General features: G+C 36.1%; 3 protein-coding genes across 5 annotated transcripts in view; 2 read left to right on the top strand and 1 right to left on the bottom strand.

The window, feature by feature from the left end:
- LOC6575979 overlaps positions 1-25,313 on the bottom strand; it is an 84,841-nt gene that overhangs the window by 36,089 nt on the left and 23,439 nt on the right. The gene's annotated exons all lie outside the window — the stretch shown is intronic.
- On the top strand, positions 1,709-2,236 carry LOC6575978. 2 transcript variants are annotated; one of them, XM_044008577.1, is made up of 2 exons: positions 1,709-1,861; positions 1,916-2,236. In XM_044008577.1, exons 1-2 carry the CDS (start codon positions 1,787-1,789, stop codon positions 2,177-2,179), a joined length of 339 nt encoding a protein of 112 aa, XP_043864512.1. In that variant the 5' UTR covers positions 1,709-1,786; the 3' UTR covers positions 2,180-2,236. The 2 variants fall into 2 exon arrangements, with proteins under 2 accessions (XP_043864512.1, XP_002001982.1); XM_002001946.4 differs by having other exon boundaries at positions 1,710-1,861; positions 1,913-2,236.
- Positions 16,804-17,780, top strand: LOC6575977. Of its 2 annotated transcripts, none has more exons than XM_015164908.3 (2): positions 16,804-16,900; positions 16,979-17,780. In XM_015164908.3, exon 2 carries the CDS (start codon positions 16,987-16,989, stop codon positions 17,611-17,613), a length of 627 nt encoding a protein of 208 aa, XP_015020394.1. In that variant the 5' UTR covers positions 16,804-16,900; positions 16,979-16,986; the 3' UTR covers positions 17,614-17,780. The 2 variants fall into 2 exon arrangements, with proteins under 2 accessions (XP_015020394.1, XP_002001981.2); XM_002001945.4 differs by having other exon boundaries at positions 16,816-16,905.

Below are 25,313 nucleotides of genomic sequence, written 5' to 3'. Positions count from 1 at the left end.
ATGATAATAAATAATTCTCTATTTCTATGCAGATTAAACGACAAGTAGCTTAGCATTTTTAGGCTGTAAGAAAAGTAACTAATAGAAAATCAATATAAATTATTGGATTAGTATTAGTAGTATTGGTTTCAGCTGGAATAAAGTTATTTGAGTCACGCCTAGATTTCACCTATCTGTTTAACAATTCAACAGTTTTGTGCGCTATGATGTTTCTCTCGTTTCTTTTTTTTTTTTTTTTTTTAATATTAACAAACATTAGCCATGGGAATCAGTACCGGAGCTTTTTCAATATCCGGCACTTAAATTTTATTACTTTGCACATTTGATGGCCGCCATTTTGTGCAACCTGTGCTGCACGTGCTCCCAGAGACATACTATCTTGCTCGCGCGCACATTCACATCCAGCTAGCTAGCGGTATTCTGTTGCAGCGCCACTCTGCATATAATCTCCATAAAAATACATATAAACAAAATGTAAAATTCATAAAAAAGAGAAATATAATGCAAAACCGAGCATTTCTCGCCTTGCAGCTGGCATTTTATTCGGTTGCTGTGGCTGCCGCTCTTCCCCTTCCCCTGCCCCTTGCTCATGCTCTTTTACTCTCGCTTGGACGCGCTTGCACTTACAGTTATACTCCTCTTCACCTCTCTCTTTCACTCTTTAGCCGGCATTGTTTGCGTGCGCTATGCATTTGCTTTGGCCTGTCTGCGGTTACCCTTTCGCTTGCTTCCTCTGTGCCCTTCTCTCTCTCCCTAACTCCCTATCTCTCTCGCTCTCTAGCCCTTTGGCCATGTTTATTTGCCTAAGCGCCGCTTGTTGTTTGTTTACACTTTTTCGGTTTATGTTTCCTCCTTTTGTGCGGGTGTCAATTTTATTTACTTTTTACTGCACCAACTTGACTTTTATGCCCATTTCTGTTCCCGGTTCCCTGCACACTGCAACTGTTCCCAGCTGTGGACTGTTGCCACTCCGCTCGCACTGCCTGCCACTCACTCTCCGCTTGTTGCCTGGTTATGCGATCTAGGTTTTATTTAATATTATTTTTCGCTTTTCTAAGCAACAAAAGTAATCATTTATTTATCTCAGCGTACAGTTGACTGCAGTGCAAAAATAATATAATTTATTTAATGTTATTTTTAGCTTTAGGCTAGCTGTAAAACAGCATATTCATAGACCAGATTGAGTTTTACATAATAAAACTAAATTTCCAGCAATTTCTCTCGCATTTATTTATGAAGTTGTAAAATTCCGTATCTAAAGAGAAAAATGGAGAGTTGAAGTTAAAATACCAAATAATAAATACCCTGGGAAGTGAATGGTAAATATGACGTACATCTTTAAATATGCTAAATGTATAAATTCATAGTAAACGACTAGTTCACTTTAGTTAGTACAGTTCATGAACGATACGACAACTTAAGTTTTACAGTGGAACAAATAAACAACTCAATCGAGCATCACTCAATAAGAGTAGAATATTGAGCTTGAATAGACTAGATATGATATAGATGGTAACAAAATACATACATACAATAAAAAACTAACAGCTCTGTTTCTCATATCTTTAAATACAGAGTATTTTTTGCGAAACTCAGCTTAAGGCCTCTCCCACACACACACACGCATACACACATATGCACACACTTAGCTATATATTCGCTCACATAATGTAAACATAAACAGGGCAATAAAATATGAAAAGCTTGAGGCAAGCAGCCACAGTCGCCAACTGGCAGCCACACCCGCTGAATCGAAGTCAAAGTCAAAGTCAAAGTCGAGATCGCGATGGATATCACATATGCCGTGGAGAATGCACACGATGAGAATATATTGAGGCAAGATTTGCCATTGGAGAAGGAGGTGAGATAAAATGACATAGTGGCCTACTGCTGATATCTTTGGTCTTTTCAGAAGTATTTGTCGTTTATGTTGTCGCTGCTCACGCTCGAGCCGCATCCCGATGACAGTCTCAACTGCGATGAGGAGACTCTGCGCATGCGACAGCAGTTGCTCATCTACAAAGCGGAGGTGGATGCACTCGATCGCAATGCCGACGACTACTATGAAAAGAAAGAGAAACTCATCTTCAAGATCTTTTGCGAGTTTCGCGGCCTTGTCTATGATCCTGAAACGCTGGATTGCTGCTATGAGCACCCGGAACTTGAGAATAATAATTAATTAATTACTTCTTGGGAAATAATTAATAAAACGAATAAAGCAATGCATATCAAGCTATGAATTTGCCTTTCGGTAATGTAATTTATTTATGCATATCTAAAAAATTCTAGACAACTAATTGTGGCTATCGATAAATATCGATGGTGGACATTTTATCGGACATCAAAGGCACACCAGAGCTCTTAAATTGAATAAGTCAATCCAGCTAGAGCTTAAACATTCTTAGCCTTGCTGCACTGCAACCCCTGCTGCTGTCTCGGCTTGGCTTTTAAAATATACCGAAATCCGAATACCTACAGTTAGAAGAACACACAGCCAGAACATGGCCAACAATGGAAATGCCGGAGCTCTAGTTGTAACCTAGCCTTTGTGCCCCATCTACAAATTAATTTCATCTCAGTTGGAAGCCTAAGCTAAAAATCATTTGAATGCTAGGCAAATTATTCAACAACCAAATAAACAAGCAGCCGGGCGTAGCAGTAGTCACCCTCACTGCGTCGGTGTGTGTGCGTCCGCAAAATGACTTAACATGTCTGAAACTGATTATAGCTCTGGCAAGCCAAGTAAAATATATAAGTAAATGTGTATATGTATATACATTTATTTGTATATGTATGTACATATGTGTATGTGTATGTGTGGTTGTCCGCACCATTGCTTACAGGTGCCACCAAGTGGCCGTGTTCATGTGGCTTACGCACGACTTGTGCGTAGACATCATTAGGCAAAAGTGCGTATATTTTAATACCCTGTAACACATACATCATGAGGGCTTATGGCAGTGACAAAGAAAAATGCTTAACATTAAGTAAATGGTTGAAACTATGCAAATGTTAATTTGCCTACGCAAGATTAATCATGCCTCAAAAGTTCTAAGAATATGCGTAACTAGTGCGACAGTTTAAATATGGCTTCTAGTGTCAACCGATAAATATCGATAAGAGCAGTATCATAACATATAGCACATATAGAATATTAAAATTTTCATAAAAGTTTATATCTGTTGAATACTATTTTATCTAAATAGATATTATTTCGTCCAATTGTATCAATATTGATATCGATATCTATCGAAGAACAACACTTAAAAGAACTTCACACTAAAAACTCATCATTTAATTATAATACAGGGTAATTCCTTGTCTACTTCCTTACGTCTATATATTCCCATTACTTACTGTCTATGTCAAGAATGTGAAAATAAATTGGCTTAGGTGCCTGTAGGAATGCTGAACTAACGTCAAACTGAATAGAACTCCATCGTACTGAACATCGTACTGGATGCGAATCGGAAGCCAAAGTGAAGGTTCATTAAAATTTGACTTTCGCTGCATGCTACAAAGGGCAGGCCATGCGAATCATTGGAATTTGTTTAATTAAGCATAGTTACCTAACATGTTGACATGTGCCCGCTTATCCAGCCCTATTCACACAAAAACCCTTCAATTAATTGTCCTATCGAATTTAATAATAGAACGCTGAAGGCCAAAAATTTAAACTAGCTGCTTGAGATATCAGCGGGAAAATTTCACGTTCATTAATTATCGCAACAAAATGCGTATCTCCTCCAGCTCACCCCTCTGCTCGACAGCTCAAGACCTCGCTCGCTGCATGGGCGCTGCCAGGCACACATGCACACGCCCCCTGTTGGGCAGAGGGTGTAATTAAGCAACATCTACCGTTTCGGCGTTGCCACACCACGTCCGCTTGGCCCGTCTTGTTCTGTGTTTGGCTCGCGGTTTTTAGCTGCGTGCTGTGCCAGGCTGTACGACTCCGCTGTTCTCTGCCATTTCGACCCATTCACTCAAGTATTAATAACAGCCAAAGTGTTGCTTGGGAAATTTATTAAGATGCCGTCGCCGGCAGGCGTTACCACTCGGCCCAGCTCGTTGATGCCTCAGCTGTTGCCACTTCAAAATATTTTAGGGTCTTTTCTTTTCATTTATATATATATTTTTTTTTCTTTCTCACTCACTCTCTCTCTCTGTCTCTGTCTGTTTGGTAGTTTTGTGTTGTTTGGAGGAGGCCTTGGCGCTTGTGTCTATAATTTGGCCAATTTATTTACAATGTGGCGTATGCGAAATATTTAAAGAGCCTTAAAGAAAGCATAGCGAATTTCTATGAAACTTTTACAAAATTCATATTGACATCATCAGTGCCTACGCAATTTTTATGGCCTAAGCTTCAGCTTACAGAGGAGTTTAAAAATCTTGAACATATTTTCTTTAAAGCAGAGCTATTTGATAAATTTGCTATACAAGCATATTTGTTCTGCTCAATCACAATTTTTGCTTTTAGACGTCAGCTAATGGAAATAATATGTGAAAACTTGACAAATAAATTTATTTTATTTACACTCTAGCATAAAAAGACGTGCTCTTTTGTATTATTTATTTTTGTATATTTATCTAGTAAAATATTTATTTATTTATTTATTTAATGATATATTTCCAAACATTTTATCAAAATATTGTTTACTTTTATTTCCTTAATGTTTTTTCTACAATCAACATTTTTTGTATTATTTATCAACACTTTATCTCACTCGCAAGAGTCGTCAAACAATTTTTCATTTTCTCACCATTTTGCTGTGGTCGGTTTTATGGTTAAGCTCTGCGAGCAATTTGCTCCTTCTCGTTTATTTCTAAATTGCGTGTACTAAACAAATAAATTGGCTTTCAGCAACTATTTTTATGAGTGAAACTTCTTGCAGCCATCGCCTAGCAGTAAAATAATATTTTATTTTGAGCTCATTGGGGTACAATATATTCAAATGTATCTCACAATATGTAGGTAAAGTTGTGAGTTTGAAAATGACTACATAATAGATGCCCAGTGAAGCCAGCAAATTGTGGACAGGTAAGGTAAGAAAGCTACAAAGTTTCTCCTTTTCTGCTCAAGTGATGTCTGTGAGCTTCACCAATCGAAACTTCAATAAATATAACACCAGTAGAGATATCTTAAAGTCTACCTTTTTTTTCTAGGTTCGTTTTTCATTATTTTTCAATATCTATTTTTAATAAAAAAAAAATTAAAAAAAATTAATATTGCAAAAAAGTCCATAGCAATGTTTTATGATTTATTTCAAAATTCTAATGTCCCATCTTTTTCAGTTTCTGCGGACACTGGGTATACAATATGACACCCACATACATTTTCCGGTCAGTCATAAACTTTCCACCAATGAGTCAGCCATACAAGACTGCCTGGGTCTGGCTCGTGGCTGCCCAGAACTCTAATAGCAACTGCACAAAAGATGAACTGACAGTGTCATAAAATAGTTTTTAGCCACAAAAAAACAGCGGTTGCAGTTGGTTGAAGAAGAATAATGCGAACTGTGTGTGATGCGATTGCTAAATGAATACTGCAATATGGCTAACTCTGAAAAACTACTTACTTTTTTTCAGCTTGCTCTTAATACTTCTGGAATATTTAAGGGAATGAACATGATAAAAATTGTCGAAATTCTTTAATAAAAATTTAATACATTTTTTTTCTACAATTTAAAATGGACAGATTTTAAATAAACTTACACACAGCAAAGAAAAATTTTAACGGTTTAATATACTATAACTTCTTCTCTATTTAGCTTTATATTATTGCTCTACCAAATTCATAAAATAAAATACATTTTTAATGCATGTTTTCTTTATGAATTAATAAACTCATGTAGGGATGGAATTTTGTGATGTAAATAAAAATACTTGTAAATTTCAACAAAGGAAAGAGTTTCAATACAAGCAAAATTTCACTGCTGTAAAATACTTAAATACCCACCTTTTTAAGAGCGTTTTAAATTCAGAAAGAGCTATAGGTTTATATTTTCTTTCGCCGAGAATTTTTTTTATGTTTTTGTCATTCGCATGCTGAGCATCGATAGTGAGAAGGATAAAAAAAAATGACACGAACGGGCGCAACCAACTGCCTAATACTCGTGCTGGGTCCAAAAAAAATTTAATTAAAAAATAATAAAGATTAAGATTTTTTAAAATGCTCCACCAGTATGGCTTCAATATTTATAGTGCTTTATATATATATAAATATATATAGAGAGAGATGACGAGCACTGCCCAGAGCCAATATTCTTTGGTGCGAAACATGAACGAGAATAAGATAAAATAAAATAGTGGAAAATGGAGCGCAAAAATATCTCCGACACTCGCAGCGGGTGTGAATTTATGGCCGTAGACGTAAGGTCATAGTTCAGCATATGTCTGCATGGCTTGGCCCAACAAATCATCATTAAATGGGGGCACATAGAGAGCGTGGACAGCAGCCATAAATAATAATTTAATTATTTTATTATTTAAAAATGCACAACAAATGCGCTTTATACACGCGCTCGCAATTAACGCCGCACGCTTGGCAACCTTAAAGTCCGACGAATAATTGCCTCAATAAAATATCCAAATGAAACGTAGCCCTAAATAAAGTGAGCAGCAAGGTCCAAAGAATTCATTCAAGCAACAAAGCAGTCAAGAGCCAACTCGTAAGTAACTGAAAGCGTAAGGCTAAAGCGTAGAAGGACTAAGAAGAAAAAAATAAAGCAGCTCAGACTTTGCAGTAGCCGACTAAAGGATATCAACTTTGAAAGGGATTGAATGAGTGATACATTACATAATATTGTTAATTTATAGTATCTGAAAATAATTTACATGAATTTCCAAAAAAAAAATCAAATTATTATCTATTTAAACCCAGAGAAACGAAATCCACATGATATAAGTTGATGAGAGAAACGTTTTTTAAGCACGTTAGATATACGAGAATGAATACTTAAAACTAGATTGTACTGAATGAATAAGATTTATACATTCGATACCACAAATTATATAATAGTTCTAAGTATTTGACTACTATACTTTACTACTATATAGTTCTACTCCATTCGATATTATGGCTCAAATAGTTAGTACAGCAGACTATACAAGAAAACCCTAAAATAGGGTTACAATGACCTAAGATATGTGAAAGGAAATATTGAAATATAAAAACTATTTATCAGTTCGATTGCCTTTTCTGCTAATCGCAAGTTTCAATGTCAGTTAATCGATAATATGTATGTTATCGATAGACAACGCTCAACTTTTCTTAATAAGCTTTTCTGTAAGTTCTCATTCAGCTAGTTGTATGTGCTTGCACAGGAACAATATACCCCTTTGCTTAACCTTTTCAATGGGTGAGGCAAATAACAAATGGCAGAGACAAAGGAGAATGGTGGGCGGTAGGCGATGCAGGAACATTCAGCAGGGCAACTGGTTTTCATTTCAGCTCTTGCCATGGCGTTTGAAATGTCACAACACAGTGCGACAAAAAGGCGTGGCCACAATTAGCCCAGCCGGTATATACGGTACGGTACGGCAAAATGAAAATGTGCATGTTAGCGTGTGTGTGTGCGCATACTTTTTGCTAGCAGCGTATGAGCATGCCCTGATGCTTATTATGCTTGTGGCAGCCCTTTTAACATGGGCTCTATTTCAGCACGCACACACGACATCGCAATGTATAACTCAGTGTGTGTGTGCGTGTGTGTGTTTGTGTGTGTGTGTGTGTTTGTGTGTGTGTGTGTAATCATAATTGTAGTGGTTGCAAATAACAACAAGAACAACAACAGCAGTGCACACACGACAAAAGGCTTTTTACAGTCTCCTCTGCCTGTTTTCGCCCCGGTTTGCATGTGTTGCCGCCTTTTTCTTTCTATTCGCTGCGCTGTTCTGTGCCTGCTTCAAAATGTCAACTGTAAATTCTTTTGCGCTTCTTCGCCATTGTTGTTGCTGTGGTCGAGTTTTGTTAAGCAAAGTTCATGTAACCCTCACGGCTAATACAAATACATACTTATTGTGCGAAAAGCACCAACAACAGCTGCAGCAACAACAACAACAGCAACCACAACACCAACAATGCCAAGCTCTGGCATTTTATTAAGATGCGCACTAGAATTTGTCTGCCAAACAGCCAACCAAAATGATTGGTACACAAAGGCTGACCTAAACGACAGCAGCGGCTGAAAGTGATTCTTAAAATAGTTGTTGAGTCTCAAGAATGAGGTAGCTGAGACTTAGCTGGAGTTAAGCAATTTTACATATGGAATGCGAACAGCGAAAAGCAGAAGTAGAGTAAAAGAGCTGAGCGCGGTCTGCATACTAGAAAGCTCATATTGTAGGAGAAGAGAATTGGGATGGTATAAATGTAAAGTAGATACAGCGTGGGAGCATGGGAATATGTGAGCATAGAAGTAAAAGAGCATAGGAATATAAGTATAGGACTATAAGTAAAGGAGTATGGGAGCATAGAAATATAGCAGCTTAGGAGTAAAGTAAGAGGAGTATGGAAGCATTGCAATATAGGAGCATAGTAGTATAGAAGTATAGCAGCAAATAAACAAAATAAAATAAGGCAAACCAAAATATGCCAGCTTAGAATTCAATTTCCTTCGAAAAATTCTCAAATCAAATCAATTACTGCACAGCTTAGATAGCAAATAAAATGTATGAACTAACAATAATAAACAAACAAATAAAACAAAAACAAAAAATATAGCAATGGAATTTTTTCAAAAACAGAGCGCAGTTGGCGACAATCGAATAAACAAAACTCAATTTGCTCTGTAAACAAAAAGTTATGAATCAGTGCGGATTTTTTAACGGAAGAGAAAATAATGAAGAGGCGCAACTAAGCAATTGATTTCGATGCAGAAAAATTGTCGTAGCTGAATGAATAAATGGAAATATATATTGATTGATGGGCAAGCATAACTATATGAGAGCAGTTGAAGCAAAATTAAATTGTGTCAGAAAAGATTAGGAAAGGAAACCACAGAAAAAATATATGAAAAGTGGAATGTTATTTATAGATCTTTTATCCAACTATACATATATAAGTTTAATTATATATATATATATATATATATACGTTTGATTAACTTTACCTATAATAATTTCTATCTAGACAATCTCATTTATTCAGCTAAATATAACTTTTATTAAAATATATTTAACAAAAAACCGTGCTAATATTTTCTCATGTGGCTTCAACTATAAAACTAGGGCCGACAGCTTAAGGGCTCCAAGACAAACAAACAAAAAATATCAGCTCACATTAGAAATAATTTCATTGAAGGGCGTGCAGAAAGGCACACATAGGGAAAGAGAGAGAGAGAGAGAGAGGGACTGAGAGAGATGGAGAGTAGGATAAAAAACAATGAGAGAATGGCACAAATGTAAAATAAAAGAAATGCTAAAAGTTTTCTCATGTCGCCAAAGGGAAACGCAAAGCGGAAACGGAAGTCACATTTGGACCACATGTGCGGACATGTCGCCCATAATTTCAACACACATAAATATGTAGATTTACATTCGCGTGCACTTTGTTGAATTGCCTGAGCAATCAAATTATAGCCACACACACATATATATGTATATATATATATTTAAATGAATATCTATGTGTGTGGAAAATCAGTTTTTTAATTAAAAAAGATAAATACAAAATATTAATTTGATAACAACAACATTGAGGCACAAGAAAAATAATCAACAGCAGCAACAAAATGTTGGAAAATTCTACATCAACTTTACTGTTCACACAGACATTACACTAATAAGAATGACAGCAACAGCAACAACAATGACAATAAAACGCAGGTAACAACAGGTAAGAAGCGGCACAACGGGCTGCCATTCAGTGAGTCTCCAAAAAGCACAAAAGCTTCGATGTGCCCCACAAAAGAAAAGAAAAAGTAGAAAAAGAAAAGAAACAAAAATGAAACAAAAATAAAAAGCCGCGCTGCTAACGTAAACAATGCCACAAAAGCAACACGTGCCCCCAACCAATAGTGAAGCGCCACGGCCCCCACCCCCGGCCACGCCCACAGACAGCACTGCCGCCCACTCACCTGCCAGCTAAATGCTCACGTAGCCGTCTTAATGAGCCACAGGTTTTACTTATACAATGGCAATGCCGACAGCTAACAACAATAACGAAAAAGCGACAGAGACGGACGTATGTACGTTTTGTGGATGAGTGAGCAAGAGAGAGAGAATGTGTAAGTGTATGTCCACAAGCAAATGAAATAAAATGGCTTAATTTATTAAACACAAAAATAAGGTAGAGCCCCAGCCGTTTTGGTCCATGCCTTTAATTAAAAATATCAAAACAGAAAAAGAATTACCTCGAGCCTCGTTGCCAGTCGAAAGGTTTTTTGATGTAGGGCCTGGACACTGGACACCTGGCGAGCAATCACATTTTCAAACCATTTCCGCATGTCAAACTGCAGAGAAAGCCAAAAACCTTCGACCTCTACCCAACGGAGCTAGAGACTCGAGTCTGACAGGAGTAAATAGTTTGTGGTTCCGTGCTGTCCCAAAACGAGCTGACACTATGTCTGCCCAGCTGACAATGGAGTAATTTGCCCAAATTGTTACCTGCTAATTGGCAACCGGAATATATGTGTAAACACACACGCTAACACACAATAAAGAAAACCACAAAAGAAATCGTAAGCTGTGAACAGCTAAGGGAACTGTGCGATAAATTGGATTGCAAATTGTATTTTTTCTTTCTTTAAATGCTTGAAACTCAATTTATCTCTCTTTGAAATATCCCAGACATTTTACATAAAATTAAATAGAATTTAATTACAAAATGTTAAGTTTCCAAATACTTTGTTATTCAAATCGTGCGAAAATCTGTATTAAATTTAGTTTTGCTTAATTTTCAATTAGTAATCTCTTTTCCATGCCATGATTATTTCATTCAGCCCTTTGCTAACAACAATTCTCCATTTGCCCCTGAGGGCAAATAAAAAACAAACACAGCTTGGAGCTAAATATCCGGAAATGAGCTTAAGCAGCTGCCGGAAAAGCGAAAGCATCCTCATTTGCAGCCCAATTATGCAGCAATAAATCGCAAAAAAAAAGGTAGGAAAAAAACATTGAACACAGGTCCCACAGCTACATAGGTCTACATGTATATCTGATTCGTTTGAAGCAAAGAATACACTCTTTGCTTACTTAAAAGTGAAAACCACAGTCAGAAAGATAAAACCTTTAACAATTTAGCCCCGAGGCGCCAATCAATGCAAAACATTTGTCAAGGCAGCGTAAACGGAATCGTAAACGATACAGAAACCGAAACCAAAAACCGAAAGCCGAAACCATTTTACATATCAAAGAGATGCCAACATGAAATGAAGCAAAAGCTGCAATTATGAGCAGCATTCAATCAAAAGAACCCGAACCCGAGGCAAACAGCGCGATGGGAAATAAATAAAAGATCCCGACGAGGTTGCCAGACTTCGAGTTGCTCAAAAATCCAGAATCTTAAACAATTTTTTTCGATAATGGCGAGAAAGTAGAAATTTAAAAATTGCAAAAATCTATATTTTTAAAAAAGTCTATAAAATATTCAAAATTAAATTCAATATCGATTTCAGAGAAACCGAAAAGCTTTTAAAAGTATGCAAATAAGGATATCTAAATGAGTCAGCCTCAATGTTTGTAAATAAACTTTATAACCAGACCACGCCTGCTACTACGCTGTATAACTTTTATCAAAATCATTATACCCGATTAAGTCACTTACAACGTATTTAGGGTATAAAAAACACATTTCTCGACCAATATTTCTGGCATGTAAAGAAACTTGCTGACAGTCAAATTGGTAGGCAAAAGAAGCAGCCAAAGACTGCCCCAAAAAAACAAGATATATTGGCGGGCGAGCAGGAAGCGTTATAAAAGCTATTAATACATAGACACCCATAAGCCAAACGAACCACCAAATCAAAGTGTGAATACCGCTCAATGGTCTACTCACATCATAGACGGTCGATGAGATTGCCAAAGCGGCTGTTGGGCCTGCAATTCCTGATGGGTTGGGTCACACAACAGTTTTGGGTATTTGGTCAGGGCATTTTATTGTTCTGATGCGGCCAACAATAAAACGAATAAATATGAAGAAAGAAAGAGTCGTTTAGGTAGGCATTGCTCGACTTGGGGCATAATAAACCAATGAAACGAGAGTTTTTTGTAGTCTACATATTATCTACGTAATGCTTCAGTTCGTTGAGAGATTTTCTATCTAATCTAATTTTGTTTGCTATATTTTCTCAATATATAATACATTTATAGAAACACAAACATGACATAAATTGTATAATTTGTAAATTGTATATATTGTAAAAAAGCCTGTTTTATAGACAACCAAAAAGTAAATTTATTAATTTTTCTCCATTAGAAACTTTCTCCATTAAGAAACTTCCTTCCAACCATAATACCCTTTAAAAATCCCTTTCAATGTATACAGGGTATAAAAAGGGGGCAGCAAATCTTTCATTATTCATTATAAGCGCCACACAGACCGCAATAACTTTTAGCCAAGGGTGGCGCAAAAAGGAACTCCAGTCATTTATCTTGAGTTGTCCGGCTCGATAGCCGGTAAGTCAGTGGTTCCGACTGTCGAAAAATTTCATCAATCTTTCAATAATGCGGCTCAAATTGCCAATGGAATGTCAGGGAGCGGACGAAGGCAGACAGGAAAGAGCTCAGGTAAGTAGTCCAGCGGTAAGCGTAGTAGAGTTCAGTGTCATGTAAATTTGTTTGCGCTGTTGCACGTAGCCAATAAAACGTCTCGGAATGTGCCCTCACTTAAGCGGCAATTGAACCACACTATATCCCACAAAACACTAACACACACACACACACTCTCTCTCTCCCAGAGCCATATGAGGCAGGTCATCAGTATAGAAAGAAAGAAAGACAGTCGAAAGCAAATAAATCATGCGGCCAGCCCAAGTCCTTGAACTGTTTACGCGTACGATGCTTCAAGCAACCCAACAGACTTTTATTTATTTTTATCATTTTTTCTGCCATTGACGATGCGAACACCCACACATACACACAGATACATCTTTTTTCTTCCGTTTCGGCTTTTTTGATGGCTAATAAATTCGTGCCGCATTCGCATATCCCTTTTATTTATGTTTGTGTTTAGCGTTTTTTATTGATTATACTGCGTAAAATATCTACTTCTCTCTCTGCACATCTCTCCTCTCTGCATTCCTTCTCTTTGTCTCTCTTCTCAAGATATTTCTCATTTTATAAGTACCCCAGTTGTCAGATATATTGCAAAGCTTGTCGCTTCAGTGCGCCTAATGAAGTTATAGCTCGATACGCTTCTCAATTTTCGGTCTTCATTTCATTGTTAGCCAAAGTTCTCGCTCCCTCCCTATATCGGTATGCATATATATGTACACATATATATATATATAGCAATATATTTTCATTAGCAGTAAAGAAAATTAAGCTGTTCGGGGTTTCATTTTTTGCCCTTAGTCAGCGTAAATTATTTTCACTTATTTAATTGGCAGTGAAAGTGAAATTTATGAAAATTCCCATCGATACATTTAACAAATGTTTACGGCTTGATTGCGCTTCATTTGCTTAAACAGCTGCCTCGTTTAAAGGCTAAATCAATTGAATCTATATGAGCTGTGCTTTTATGGCTTTCATATGCTTCAAATTATAAAACTGACAATAAGCTGTATAGAGTCTGTCGTAAGTTAAAGCTTATAAAGATTAAAATAATATTTAGCCTTTTCCATTTATTTTAATACCGTGTTTTATGATTGATATATAATATATGCCGCAAAAAACTATAGTATAAAATTCTCGGCAATCCGAAATATTTAAAATTTTAAATACAAGATCACAAAAGCAATTTATGGTGTAAAAGACAATTGTATTTAAATAAATCTTAAAATGTTAAATTTGTTATCATTTAATCATAGAAGCAAAGAATTGAACTCTTGGCTGTTGATACTAATCAAAAACAAATTAATTTACAAACATATATAAATAATAATTAATAGTTATTTTACAGAAATAACTAAATATTAACATATGTTTTATGATTTTTTTGTAGATAATTTCTAGCTCATAAAATACATTTTGTAAGCTTTATAAATAAATTTGTTAGTATTAAAATAAATAACATCAAATTTAATATATTCCTCACTTAATAATAACTATTCTTAGTTTAAACAAAGCTAAAAATATTAAAAACATCTATATTTAAATTACCCACAGAAAATTGTAAAAGCTTTTCTTGAGAATTTGACTCACATATAAGCAGCTTACAGAAAAGTCCAAATAATATTCCAAGAAAAAAGTCTTTGCTGTCCCTCTTTCTATCTTGCTATCGCTATTTCCCCTTCCACATATGAAACAGCCAATAAAAGATATTTTTCAATTTCTGCAGGAATGTTTGTAGCAGGCAGCAACAGTTGAAGAATGTGAATTTCTGGCTGCAATCATCTTCCAGCTTAGCCCTGACACGAGCTGGTCTGGGCAGCTCACAGCCCGGCATCATTCTATTGAGATCTGAGAACCAAATGCGTATGCCACGGACGCCACTCGATCTGGTGGTGCACTGTCCTTTTGCCAGACATTCCTCTGCAATAAGATTCTCAATGTAGGCCAAAAAGTCGGCCGTCGAACGATTCATGGCAAGCGCTGGCCCAACTGTAAATGCAACTGCCGTTCAAGCTGCTTTTCAGCTTAAATAGGCATAGATCTAGCAGAGGGCAGAGCTGGCCAATAGAATTAGTCAGTGCAAGTTGGCTGGCGATGAATGGGCGATAATACATTTGCTTTGCTATAACTACTACAAGTTTGAATGGCTCAGAAGAGAGTTGAAAAAAATTCTTGTGCAAGTTTTTCAATTTGTTAAATTACAGTTTTTACTTAAGCTGTTATCAAGTCTTTGCTTATGAAACTACAAAATGCTTAAGAGTTTTAGTTTTATATTGTACTAGAATTTTATGTATTTCTTCATTCAGCTTGTTAAACCTTTTTACTACTTTATCAAATCAAAATTGTATAACTAAAATATAGAGTGTTTCATGAGCTTAAGCCCAGGATATTTTCTAGCCAAAAATCAACTCTTACCAGATTTTTAAATTCGTGTCTCATTTAACTAGAGTATCACAGTGGAAGAGAATAAACTTTTATGTTTTAAAAGAAGCTACTTAACAAAATTCTAATGGATTCCAAGCTCTGCCATTTATACTGTTTATGTATTTGCCATGTCTCCCTTACGCATTTTACTAAAATCTCAATATAAATATTCCACGATTCGCACTTCTCAACTCAAACTCGTGCAGACATAACTAATATACACACTTTACATTCTAAGCGCGCATCAAAATGAGTGTTCTATTCTCTTTCTTGTTTTCTGCTGAAGCAATGCTCAATGTCTCGTTTGTTTGGCTTGGACATGCGATAAAAGAGACACTCCTGCGGCGACAGGTTCTCGGCACGTAGCCAGTCAAGCATTCGGTCAGCCAGCAATTGTTGAGGCCAAAGGGCATCGCTTCTTGGCCGGGTGTGACTTCTTGACAGCCAACGGAATTGTCGCTTTACACTGCAACATTCAACTGGCAGCTGGCCAGCCTTTTATAAGCCGAATGCAGACGTTGGCGATTTACAGAAAAAAAGAAAAAAATGAAATAAAGCTAACCGCTGGGCTTGCCTTGCAGCCTGACAAATTGCCATATGCTTAAGTTATCATTCGGTATAAGTCACGGCTTGTTCTTTAGTCAACTAAGTGAAGCTTGCCTGCACCTCCCCCAGTTGCCCCCAGCTGTGCGGTCTGTTTAAAGTTGAAAGCTGTTTAATTTGTTAGCTGTCGCCGAGTTTATAGCGAGCTACTTTGCAGGTGTTTTAAGCAACAGCTTAGCTTAGCTCAAGTGTTGAATATGAAATATAAATTATTAATCACTATACAAAACCGTCGTTTAAACAACTTAAATGAAATTCAGGCCATGTGCACAGCTGTGTGTAAATTAATTTTAAATTTTTAACTCTCTCGCTGAATCGCCTTTGAGCTGTAATCCAAATAATTTTCTTTGATTTACCCTTGAGCCGCAAATAACATTTATCTACAATGAGTAGGCTTAAGTGACTAATTGAGCTCAACCCATTTCATACAAATAAGCGAACAATTTATTTATAATTTAAGATAACGCACATTAAGATATTCAAACGGTGCCTCGTTTTGTGCAACGAACTGTCAATCAATTTCAAAGCGAATGTCCCAAACAGATCTTGAACTGTTTGTCTATTAAACAAGTCAAGTGCCTGAGGCTAAGTGTTGACTTTGAGATACTCTTGAATTGAAAATTATCCTTTTTTCAGTCAAATTTTTATGCATTTCAGTAAAAACTAAACGCGAATTAAAATTTAAAAAAAAAAATACATTTTTTTTATATTGTATAATTGAATATAGCGAGCTGAAAGTAAACAAATTCAATGAAAATCACAAGTAAAATTCACAAACTTCCTTCTGCTTGGCCCTCCTTAGTTACAGGGTAAATACACAGATACGCATTCAAAATCCACATAATTCATTCAAGACCCTAATTCAGTTAATTAATATTAAATGAGCACAATGGTATATCAAACACTCGCCGCAGAGACGCTTTGTGCGGCTGTCAGTGAAATGCAATTAGGCAAATGTCAAATTCAAGTGCGACGGAAAATATGCGCGAAAGACAAATAATTATTGTTCTATGAACGAACATTTTGTGATTGGCCTAATTTTAGAAAACACAGTAGGCCTAGAACCGAAAACGAGGTATGCCCTATGAACACAGGACTGTAGGAATCATTTGGAAATTATCACGAAACGCATTCACATGAATTTCAGACACATTTTTAAAAATTAGTAAAGTATTTTTATCTGACATTTTTTTGCTTCAGACTACTACAAAAGTTTTTTTTTTATTATTATTTCTGACTCAAGACTGCGGAATGGATGTGACAAGCAACAGCGAAAGTACTCCTCGGCCATTTACGAATAAACCAGTTAATTCGCAAGGCAATAAACTTATTTCAATGGGTCGCTGGGTCAGCGTATACAATGATATGCATGGACTAATAAGACGATCAATAATGCCGCGCTATGGTAGGGCCGCCGTTGAAGACAAAGGTCAAATATTGCTGGAGCCTCTGCTATACCAACTAACCGGACGTCAGGATTTTAATCGTATGATATTTTTGTTGGCACCTTCGTCAAAGCAAAACTTTCACCGCAAACTACACTGCTTCGAGCGGGATACGTACAAGCATTTGGGCAGTACATGCATAACCTTGAAGGAATTGGAGCTACTGCAGCAGTTCGAGATGCTATTCAAATACGAATTGGTCTATACAGATGAATACTTGCACGTCAAGTCTCTAGCCTGTGACAGTTCAATCATCGAGCAGCTCGTACAGAGCCGCAGAACAGCTCTACTTAACGAAAGCGAACCAGATCCACAGCCGAAGATAAAATCATTGCGTCAACCAAAGATTCCTGTCCGTTTGCGTGTATCGGACGTTAAGCGAATCAAAAAAATCGAAAGCGGTGATACTGGCGAGCCTGTCTGGAAGCTTTAAATCCAAAATATCCCAAGCCAAGCTGTACTATTTAAAAATGTTTCTATTTCTTACGATGTAAGAGCTCTACTTTTCGGTTCATAATAAAAAATCAAGAGCACTACAATTAAAATTGTCCTAGTTAATACGCTGAGCTCTATAAAATACAATTTTGCAAGCTTCCAGTATTCTACTATTTTATTTTATTTCTTTATTTATTTATTTTTTTTTTTTTTTTTTTTTTTTTTTTAGAAACTTAAAAATGAAATCCAAAACCAAATATTTGCCTCATAGAAAAAAATAAATAAACCAGAAAATTCGAATTAAAATATCGGTGTCTGTACAATACATAATACAGTAATATATATTTAAAAATATATTTGTAAAAAAATATATATTTTAAAAAAATATATACTTATCGAAAGAAAATAAGTACATTAGTTATCAAAGAATCTGTGATGGTGTCATAAAAAAAAATAAATAAATAAATAAATAAAAATTAAAATTACAAAATCTATAAATACAAGAAAAAATTGTTAAATTGTCTGAAATATGCAAGAGTAGTTATCGATTGCAAAACTCTCAGATATTTAAGTATTTCCAAGATAGAAAACTATCTGTAATATATATATTTATTAAGGTAAAAAAGTATGGGTCTGTACGAGAAAAATGATCTAAAGAAGAATCCAGCAATATATATATATACATACATATATATTTGAAAGTATGCATGTAAAGCTGCCAAAGTATCTGTGTGATAACAGTATTTGCATGGAATCGTCGGCTATGAAATTCAGTGCCCATTAAATGCGGCATTACACGATATTCAAGCACAGTAAATGTGCATGACATAAGCTGATTGCTGCGAATCAACATAACCAAGAACAGAAGACGACGACGGGGGCGAAGGATAAAGGCTTAGTTACTATGGCTAAGAGCATAACTGTAAATTCCCAAGTACTGTTCCAGCTAATGGACCGACGGCAGGGCAGCATAGATACGGTACGTTCGCTAGAAAAATAAAGAAAAATCTCTCTTAACAGTTGAATAAACATTCAACAATCGACATGCGAGATGCGAAATGCGAAGTGCGACATGCGATATTCGATAGCCGTGTTGCGAGGCTTGGTTTGGCCATTAAGCGACATCGGACGTGCTGCGCTCAAATTGAAGTGTTATGAGATAGCAGTATCCATTATACAGACGACAGCATCCACTCATCACTCAATTAATCCCCTCAACTGACTGTCTCTCGCACGGGTAGCCGCACACAGCACCTAGCACCTAGTGCCTTTGGCTCAAATGTAGCCGGTGCTGCGGCAAGCCTCGTCAGCTGTCATCATTATTTTGCGCAGCTTAACTAATCGAAGGATAACTGCGAAACCGGGCAGTTACTGGGCCAACCTAGTGAATAACATGGGCAGCTGGATAGACTGCTAGCTCGATAACTGGAGAGTTGGCGACTTTGGTAACGCCAATGCCGCAGCGCTTATGGTCGCGGCCAATAGCATATTGGCCGGGCGCAGTCTCATTGCTGTCAATTGTTTTATTTCCAATAATGGGACAGCCCTGCAGCACAAATTTCAAAACAACGAGCGAAAGCTGCGGCAAAAGGGAGACTCCAACTAGCAGATACTGCTTAATGGACATAATATACATACAAGTCATCATTTGAATGTAAATGTAGGAATAGCATTGATTACCAACAATACAATAAATTATCATATCAATAAGATACATATATCATCTTATAAAAACATAATTTCCATGTTTCATCGCTCTAGCTCTTCTAGCTCTAGAGAATTTTAGATATTGATAGGACAGGTTTTGTTTTCTATTTTCTAGTTTAAGTACTTCAGGTTGAGGACTCTATACCTATAGTCAATCTTTAAGTCTTTAGTTGAGCTGTGATCTATGAGCTCCTCTCACTTCATTTTATTTGACTTAATCAACTCCAAATTCAAGATTATGGATTTTGTATGCTTAAGTTATTTAATTTATAAAAAATTAGTAAGCTCTCCCCTTTGCCTCTTCGCCACTTCTTCAAATTTGTACGGCTCAACCTATTCTATAAATTTTGATCAACTCGGACGCACATACTAGACTCTCTTCTCCTACCTCCCATATTCAATTCTCTCTTTCTTCATCGAAGAAGAGCAACGTCCTGCACTGCTCTTAAAGTTTATAATCCTCTTACTAGTGCAGCCAGTGGCAGTATTTTATTTTATTTATTTTTTATCGATGGGTTCTATGAAAATCATAAATAAGTAGCTTTGGGGCTGTAAGCAGATATCCCTTTCAACAACTTTATGGCTACAGGGTATCACAAACACTTTACGTTTTACGTGCTCTCTCACATTTTTGGCATTTTATATTGTACTCGGTTTTCTAGGCCAACACGGACAGCACATTGTATGTATGTGTGCAGACAGCTGTGTATTAGTCACTGTCTGTGTGTTTTCGTGTGTGTAAGTGTGCTCATGCGTGTGTGTGTGTGTGTGTGTGTGTGTGTGTGTGTGTGTGTGTGTGTGTGTGTATGTGTATGTTTGTTTCAGGCGCACTTTTCCAATCCGTTGCTTTTGTACTTTTGCAGTTTTTGGTCGGTCGTATTGGCCATCGAATACTGCAATTTACACAAACACAAACGCTAGCGCCTCCTACCTCGCACATCACTGCATTTCATCCACTTTGTGGCCGACGAACGGCGACGAGCGGGTCAACAGTTTTAAAGTTTGTGCTTTGCTTTAGATTGCATTTCAACCTCAAATGCTGGCCAACGTATTTATACCCGTGGCCAATGCGACGGCAAACTCGTTGTGCTTGTGGGGGCATGTTTTATGATCGAATTGATTGAAACCGGCAACAGTTTACATAGTTTAAGTTATAGTACATCTGTTTGGCTAGAGCTTTTAAGCAAATAGAACAAGCTAATCTGGCTAAAAAGTTTTGGACGAACAGAAGTAGGTTTTGCTAGCGATAAAAAAAAAAGAGTGACTGATATAAAAACTATGAATATTTGTTTTACAATTTCTAGTTCTGAAAAAGAAAAATGTATATTTTTTCATTCTTTTTTTTTTTTTTATTATTTGTATTTTTATTTATAAATATCTTATATTGCTATTTATGTCTTTCATAATATTTTTTTGCCGTAAGACTTTTTGTATACAAATTTATTAATTTTTCTTAACGAATATTTTATATTGAATGAATTGATAACTTTCCGTTAGTATTTTATATATAGAAGTAAAGGTTTTAAATTTAAATTTGCAATACAAATACTGAATGAATACACTTGACTGTGATGGTGTTTAGTTTCGTATTGATCTTTATTCTTCTGAGCCTGGGTTTATATACCCAGACTCATGCATAATTTCAACCCTTAAATCTAGTGCGTCTATTGCTGAGTGTGTAAGGCTCAGCATTGGTCTATTGCATGTTCTTATCTTATCGTAGAGTTTGTAAGGCTCCGCGTGGTTCTATTATCTATTCTTATCCTATCGCTGAGGTTGTAAGGCTCAGCGTTCGTCTCTTACATATCTGACTCTGGGTTGCAAGGGTTGGTGTCCATTTGTCTATTTATACAGTCCGTACATGTGACCCTTATCTTTTCCCAGCGCACTACATGCTAGTCGTTGAGTGCGTCGGAGGCATGTATACGATCTTCGTATATTCATATGTTCCCATACTTATCATATTTCTATGTTCATGCATGTGCATGAACATTCTGCGGGGGGCCAGAGAAAGTAATAGCTGACAATTCCTGTCCCTGGTTTCTTCTCTTACTTGTGTACATGAGAAATAGAGATATGATAATTATTGATAATCTTGACGAAATGTCCATGCTTGCAATCCTTGAGGTCTCATGTTCGTACTTGAACAAATACATTATTATTTTTACAATATAATTTTTACATAACTAAAAAGTAAAAGTTTTCATATTCTTTCATTTATTTATCACTCACATCCAACTAACAATTGTAAAAGAATCTCATCCCAATCAAGTTAAGTCTCAAAAAGTCTCATATAATTTGCCTAGCTTAACAATCTTTTGAGTTTTATTCCAATAAAGAAGCATGTTTCCGACTTATATGGTTTAAGCTTAGGGCATTCAGGATTCCTCTCTGGCCTGGAAACCATTCTATTGTGCCACGTCTTCCACCTTTTCGCTTCTGATACGCTGATGTATGGAAGCATCAGCTTTTGAGCCTGGCATTGTTCGAAAGTTCGCATAGTTTTGCACTTGCCTACTCGCATAGCAACATATGCGCTTATACGTCATGCTCTTCACTGGCTGAGTGGCATAAACTAATAAGAATGCCAGATTGGGCGTCTCTGCATGCATGCATGTGTGTGCGTGTGTGTGTTCGTGTATGGAACAATGCCATCTGAATCCAGCTCAGGTTAAGGCCGAATGCTGTCTATCTGCAGCTACAACTGCAACAGCCCAATGTCCATTTGGTATGGCATAATCGTAATACATATCTGGATTCTCCATTAGCGAACTGGTCCATCAGTGCATGCAAATTTTCACCATACGATTTAGTCGAGTGCAACAGCAACAGCGCCAGTCCCACTGGCCAACCGAAAAGTCCATTGACCATTGTTAATTTGCATTTAATTATTCGCTATTCACTGAGCAGCGCGCCGCTGACACTAGAGTTCAGTTGTTAGAGCCTATTGTCCACTCTCATGGCTTTATTTGGCGGACGTTGATAACGCATTAAACAGGCAACGGAAATTTTGCAGAATGCCAGAATAGAGAATGTGACATTTCGATGACATTTAGTTGAAAATTTCAAATACAACTTTAATATGTGATATATAGATGTGTATATATATATATATATACTCCATTGTGGTATGTTTTATTGTCGCTCAAATTAGCGCAGCAACATGTTGGCAACGATTAAGTGGAGAGCATCGTAATGGAAACAATTAATTGAGGAAATAAGCATAATGAAAGCAAATGCTGTCCACTTGGCAAAGCACTCACATTAATTATAACAATATCCTCATATTTATTGAAGGCCCAACAGCCTCCTCACAAATGCTCGTCAAATTACCAAAACAATTTATCACAATTTATATACCCAGATGTATATATATTATGTTGGGTAGATTTGTATGAAAACAATGTCACTTGAACTATGGCCATATTTTGCGGACCACCTCTTCAAATGCGCTTAATTTCAATCAAAGCCCGAAACAAAGCGCCAGTCGGCTGGCTCTCAAAATTGTTTTGAGCACACAAAACAAACAGTGGGCGAACTGGCCCTTAGCAAACAAATGCCACGAGAGAGCCAAAGAGCGGAATATAAAACTAAACCCAACCAAGCTCAACTAAGCAGAACTCATTTCGGCTCAACTCAACTGGACTGAGCCACAGTAAACAGTCACAACTTATGACAAGAAACACAGTTAAAACAATACGAAATCATTTTCCGCTGCAGATAAGGAAATTGAAGTACTTTCTTTTACTTGGGACTTTGGATAGTAAGTAATGACCGGGAAGAGGAGAACAATATCTAATATTTAGATAAAAAAAAAATATAATAAATAACTTTACACAAATAATTCATTTTTTCCCAAAATTAAAAAAAAAAAAATTGTATATTTGTTTAAAAAAAATCACTATTATCTATTTAAAAAAAAAAAAAAAAAAAAAAAAAAAAAAACGTTGCTTTTCTTTTTAATTACAAAATAATAATTTAATGATTATTTTCACAAATTTAGTGTTCAATTCGTTTTGAGCGTTTTTTAAAATTTAAATTTAATATCCAAATTTTGAGTTAAATTGTGTTTTAAATTTTTTGAATCTCCGATTTAAAAAATTAACAAAATACTTCACCATTTTTTTTTTTTTTTTTTTTTTTTAATTAAAAAAATATATATTTATGTATATATAATTATATATTAAAAAGTATATATATTTCATAAAGTCCTTTTATTTTTTTTTACTATTCAAATCTTAAACAGAGCTCTGAAATAAACCTTTTTAAAAGGCCTTAAATATACCTACCTCTACCCTTTTCCAAAGCGACAAAAGCAAGTAAAGCAAAGTCTATCCGATAAAGTACTTCTTTGTTTAATTTTTTCTGGCAAGTTCAAAACAAAATTCAAACCTAAACGAATTTTATCTTATCACAAAGTCGGTTACATAAAATAAATGTTTCAAACAAAAAATTCTGCACCTTTCGCGGAAACGCATATACCTTATCAAATCTTACTTTGATGTTGACCTGCCTAGCCTAAGCCGCACTTTTCCTCTTTCTGCGCTTCCACTTTCTCCCTTTCTTTCATCTCATTCTGAATGGAATTAAAACGCATTTTTCTTAATTTGCTAGTCCAAAGAAATAGCGCACAATTAAATGCGCATCAGCTGGCCCAAACACACACATACAGCCACACACTAATAGAATCGGTTGCACAGAGCAAGAATAAGATTAAGCAACTGCGCCTAAAAGTTTGTAAGCGAAAATTAAAAGTAAATTAAATTATTCGCTGTCCTCCGTCGTTCTGTGTGTGGGAGAAAATGTTCAGCGCGCAGTTGCTGTTTTTCTTTTAGGTTACTTTCTCTTTGTTTTTGCTTTTGTTATTGTTGTTGTTGTTGGTTGGTGGTTGGTGGTTTTTGCGGTCGCTTTGGTACTTTGTGGTACTCCGCATTTGGCGCACTGCTCCAAGGGGCGTATGCGTAATTTTTCACACTTTTGCGACTACGACTGCGACTGCTGCTGTCTTATAATTTATGCACATTTTTTTTTTTTGTTATTTATTTATTTTTACTGAGCATTTTGGCATTTTATTAGGCGTCACAAATTACATTGCAAATGGCACAAGCTGCAATCGTGAGAGACGAAGCGAGCAGGAGAGCAAGAGAGAGTGAGAGAGGGAGGAGGCCAATAGAGAGATCGAGTGCTCTAGACATGGTAAATGACACCTTGGGAATTTGACTAATAGTTTGCTAATGCGCGTTTTATGCGCTGGATATTGTGGCTGCTGGGTTTGACCAAATTGATGCTGGGAGCAAAATAATGAAAACTTGAAAGCGGGCGTGTGAAAGAGAAGGGCCAAAAGCGAAAGAGAAAGAGAGAGGAAAAAATAAATTGTACACTGCATTTAAAACGAAACCTAGAGCTAAAGCAGCTGGAGTTTGCCTTAAACAGAAAGTAAATCTTAGAAAATGGCGAGAAAATGTATGTTAGAATATTTAAATACATAAAAATATAAAATGAGTTTATCGATACAATGAAAGTAAATGTTGAAATTTGTTTCAAATGGTTAATTAAATTAAAATGCTCAAGATTTTAATATTTAGTTCAAGTAATAATTTAAAGAAAAATATGTATTTTTATATATGATTTTTATTTATTTTTTTTTTTTTTCTGCTTGCAGTACTGAAAGGCCACAAGAAAAGGAAAGGAAAATCTTTTCAAGCTTCCTTAAAGCAGAAAACACAAGTTAGTTGGATGACAGTGCAGAAAAATGGCACATTAGGGGCACTCGGGCAATCAAGTTGCTTTTTTTGCTGCACTAGCAACAAGCCATAAATAAAGCAACATTAATTGAAGCTAAATGCTATTTTAGTTATCGATTCAGTTTTGTTAGAGAGCTAGAGATTTTAGCTGTATAAGTTTAAAATTGAATCACACGCTGTTCATTTATTTGTCTAGAGATTTTAGCTGTATAAGTTTAAAATTGATACACATGCTGTTCATTTATTT

This window comes from Drosophila mojavensis, unplaced genomic scaffold (genome assembly GCF_018153725.1).
Source record: "Drosophila mojavensis isolate 15081-1352.22 unplaced genomic scaffold, ASM1815372v1 contig_36, whole genome shotgun sequence".
Classification (NCBI taxonomy): Eukaryota; Metazoa; Arthropoda; class Insecta; order Diptera; family Drosophilidae; genus Drosophila; species Drosophila mojavensis.
Note: the sequence above shows the minus strand (reverse complement) of the source record. Positions and strands in the feature narration are given on the sequence as shown.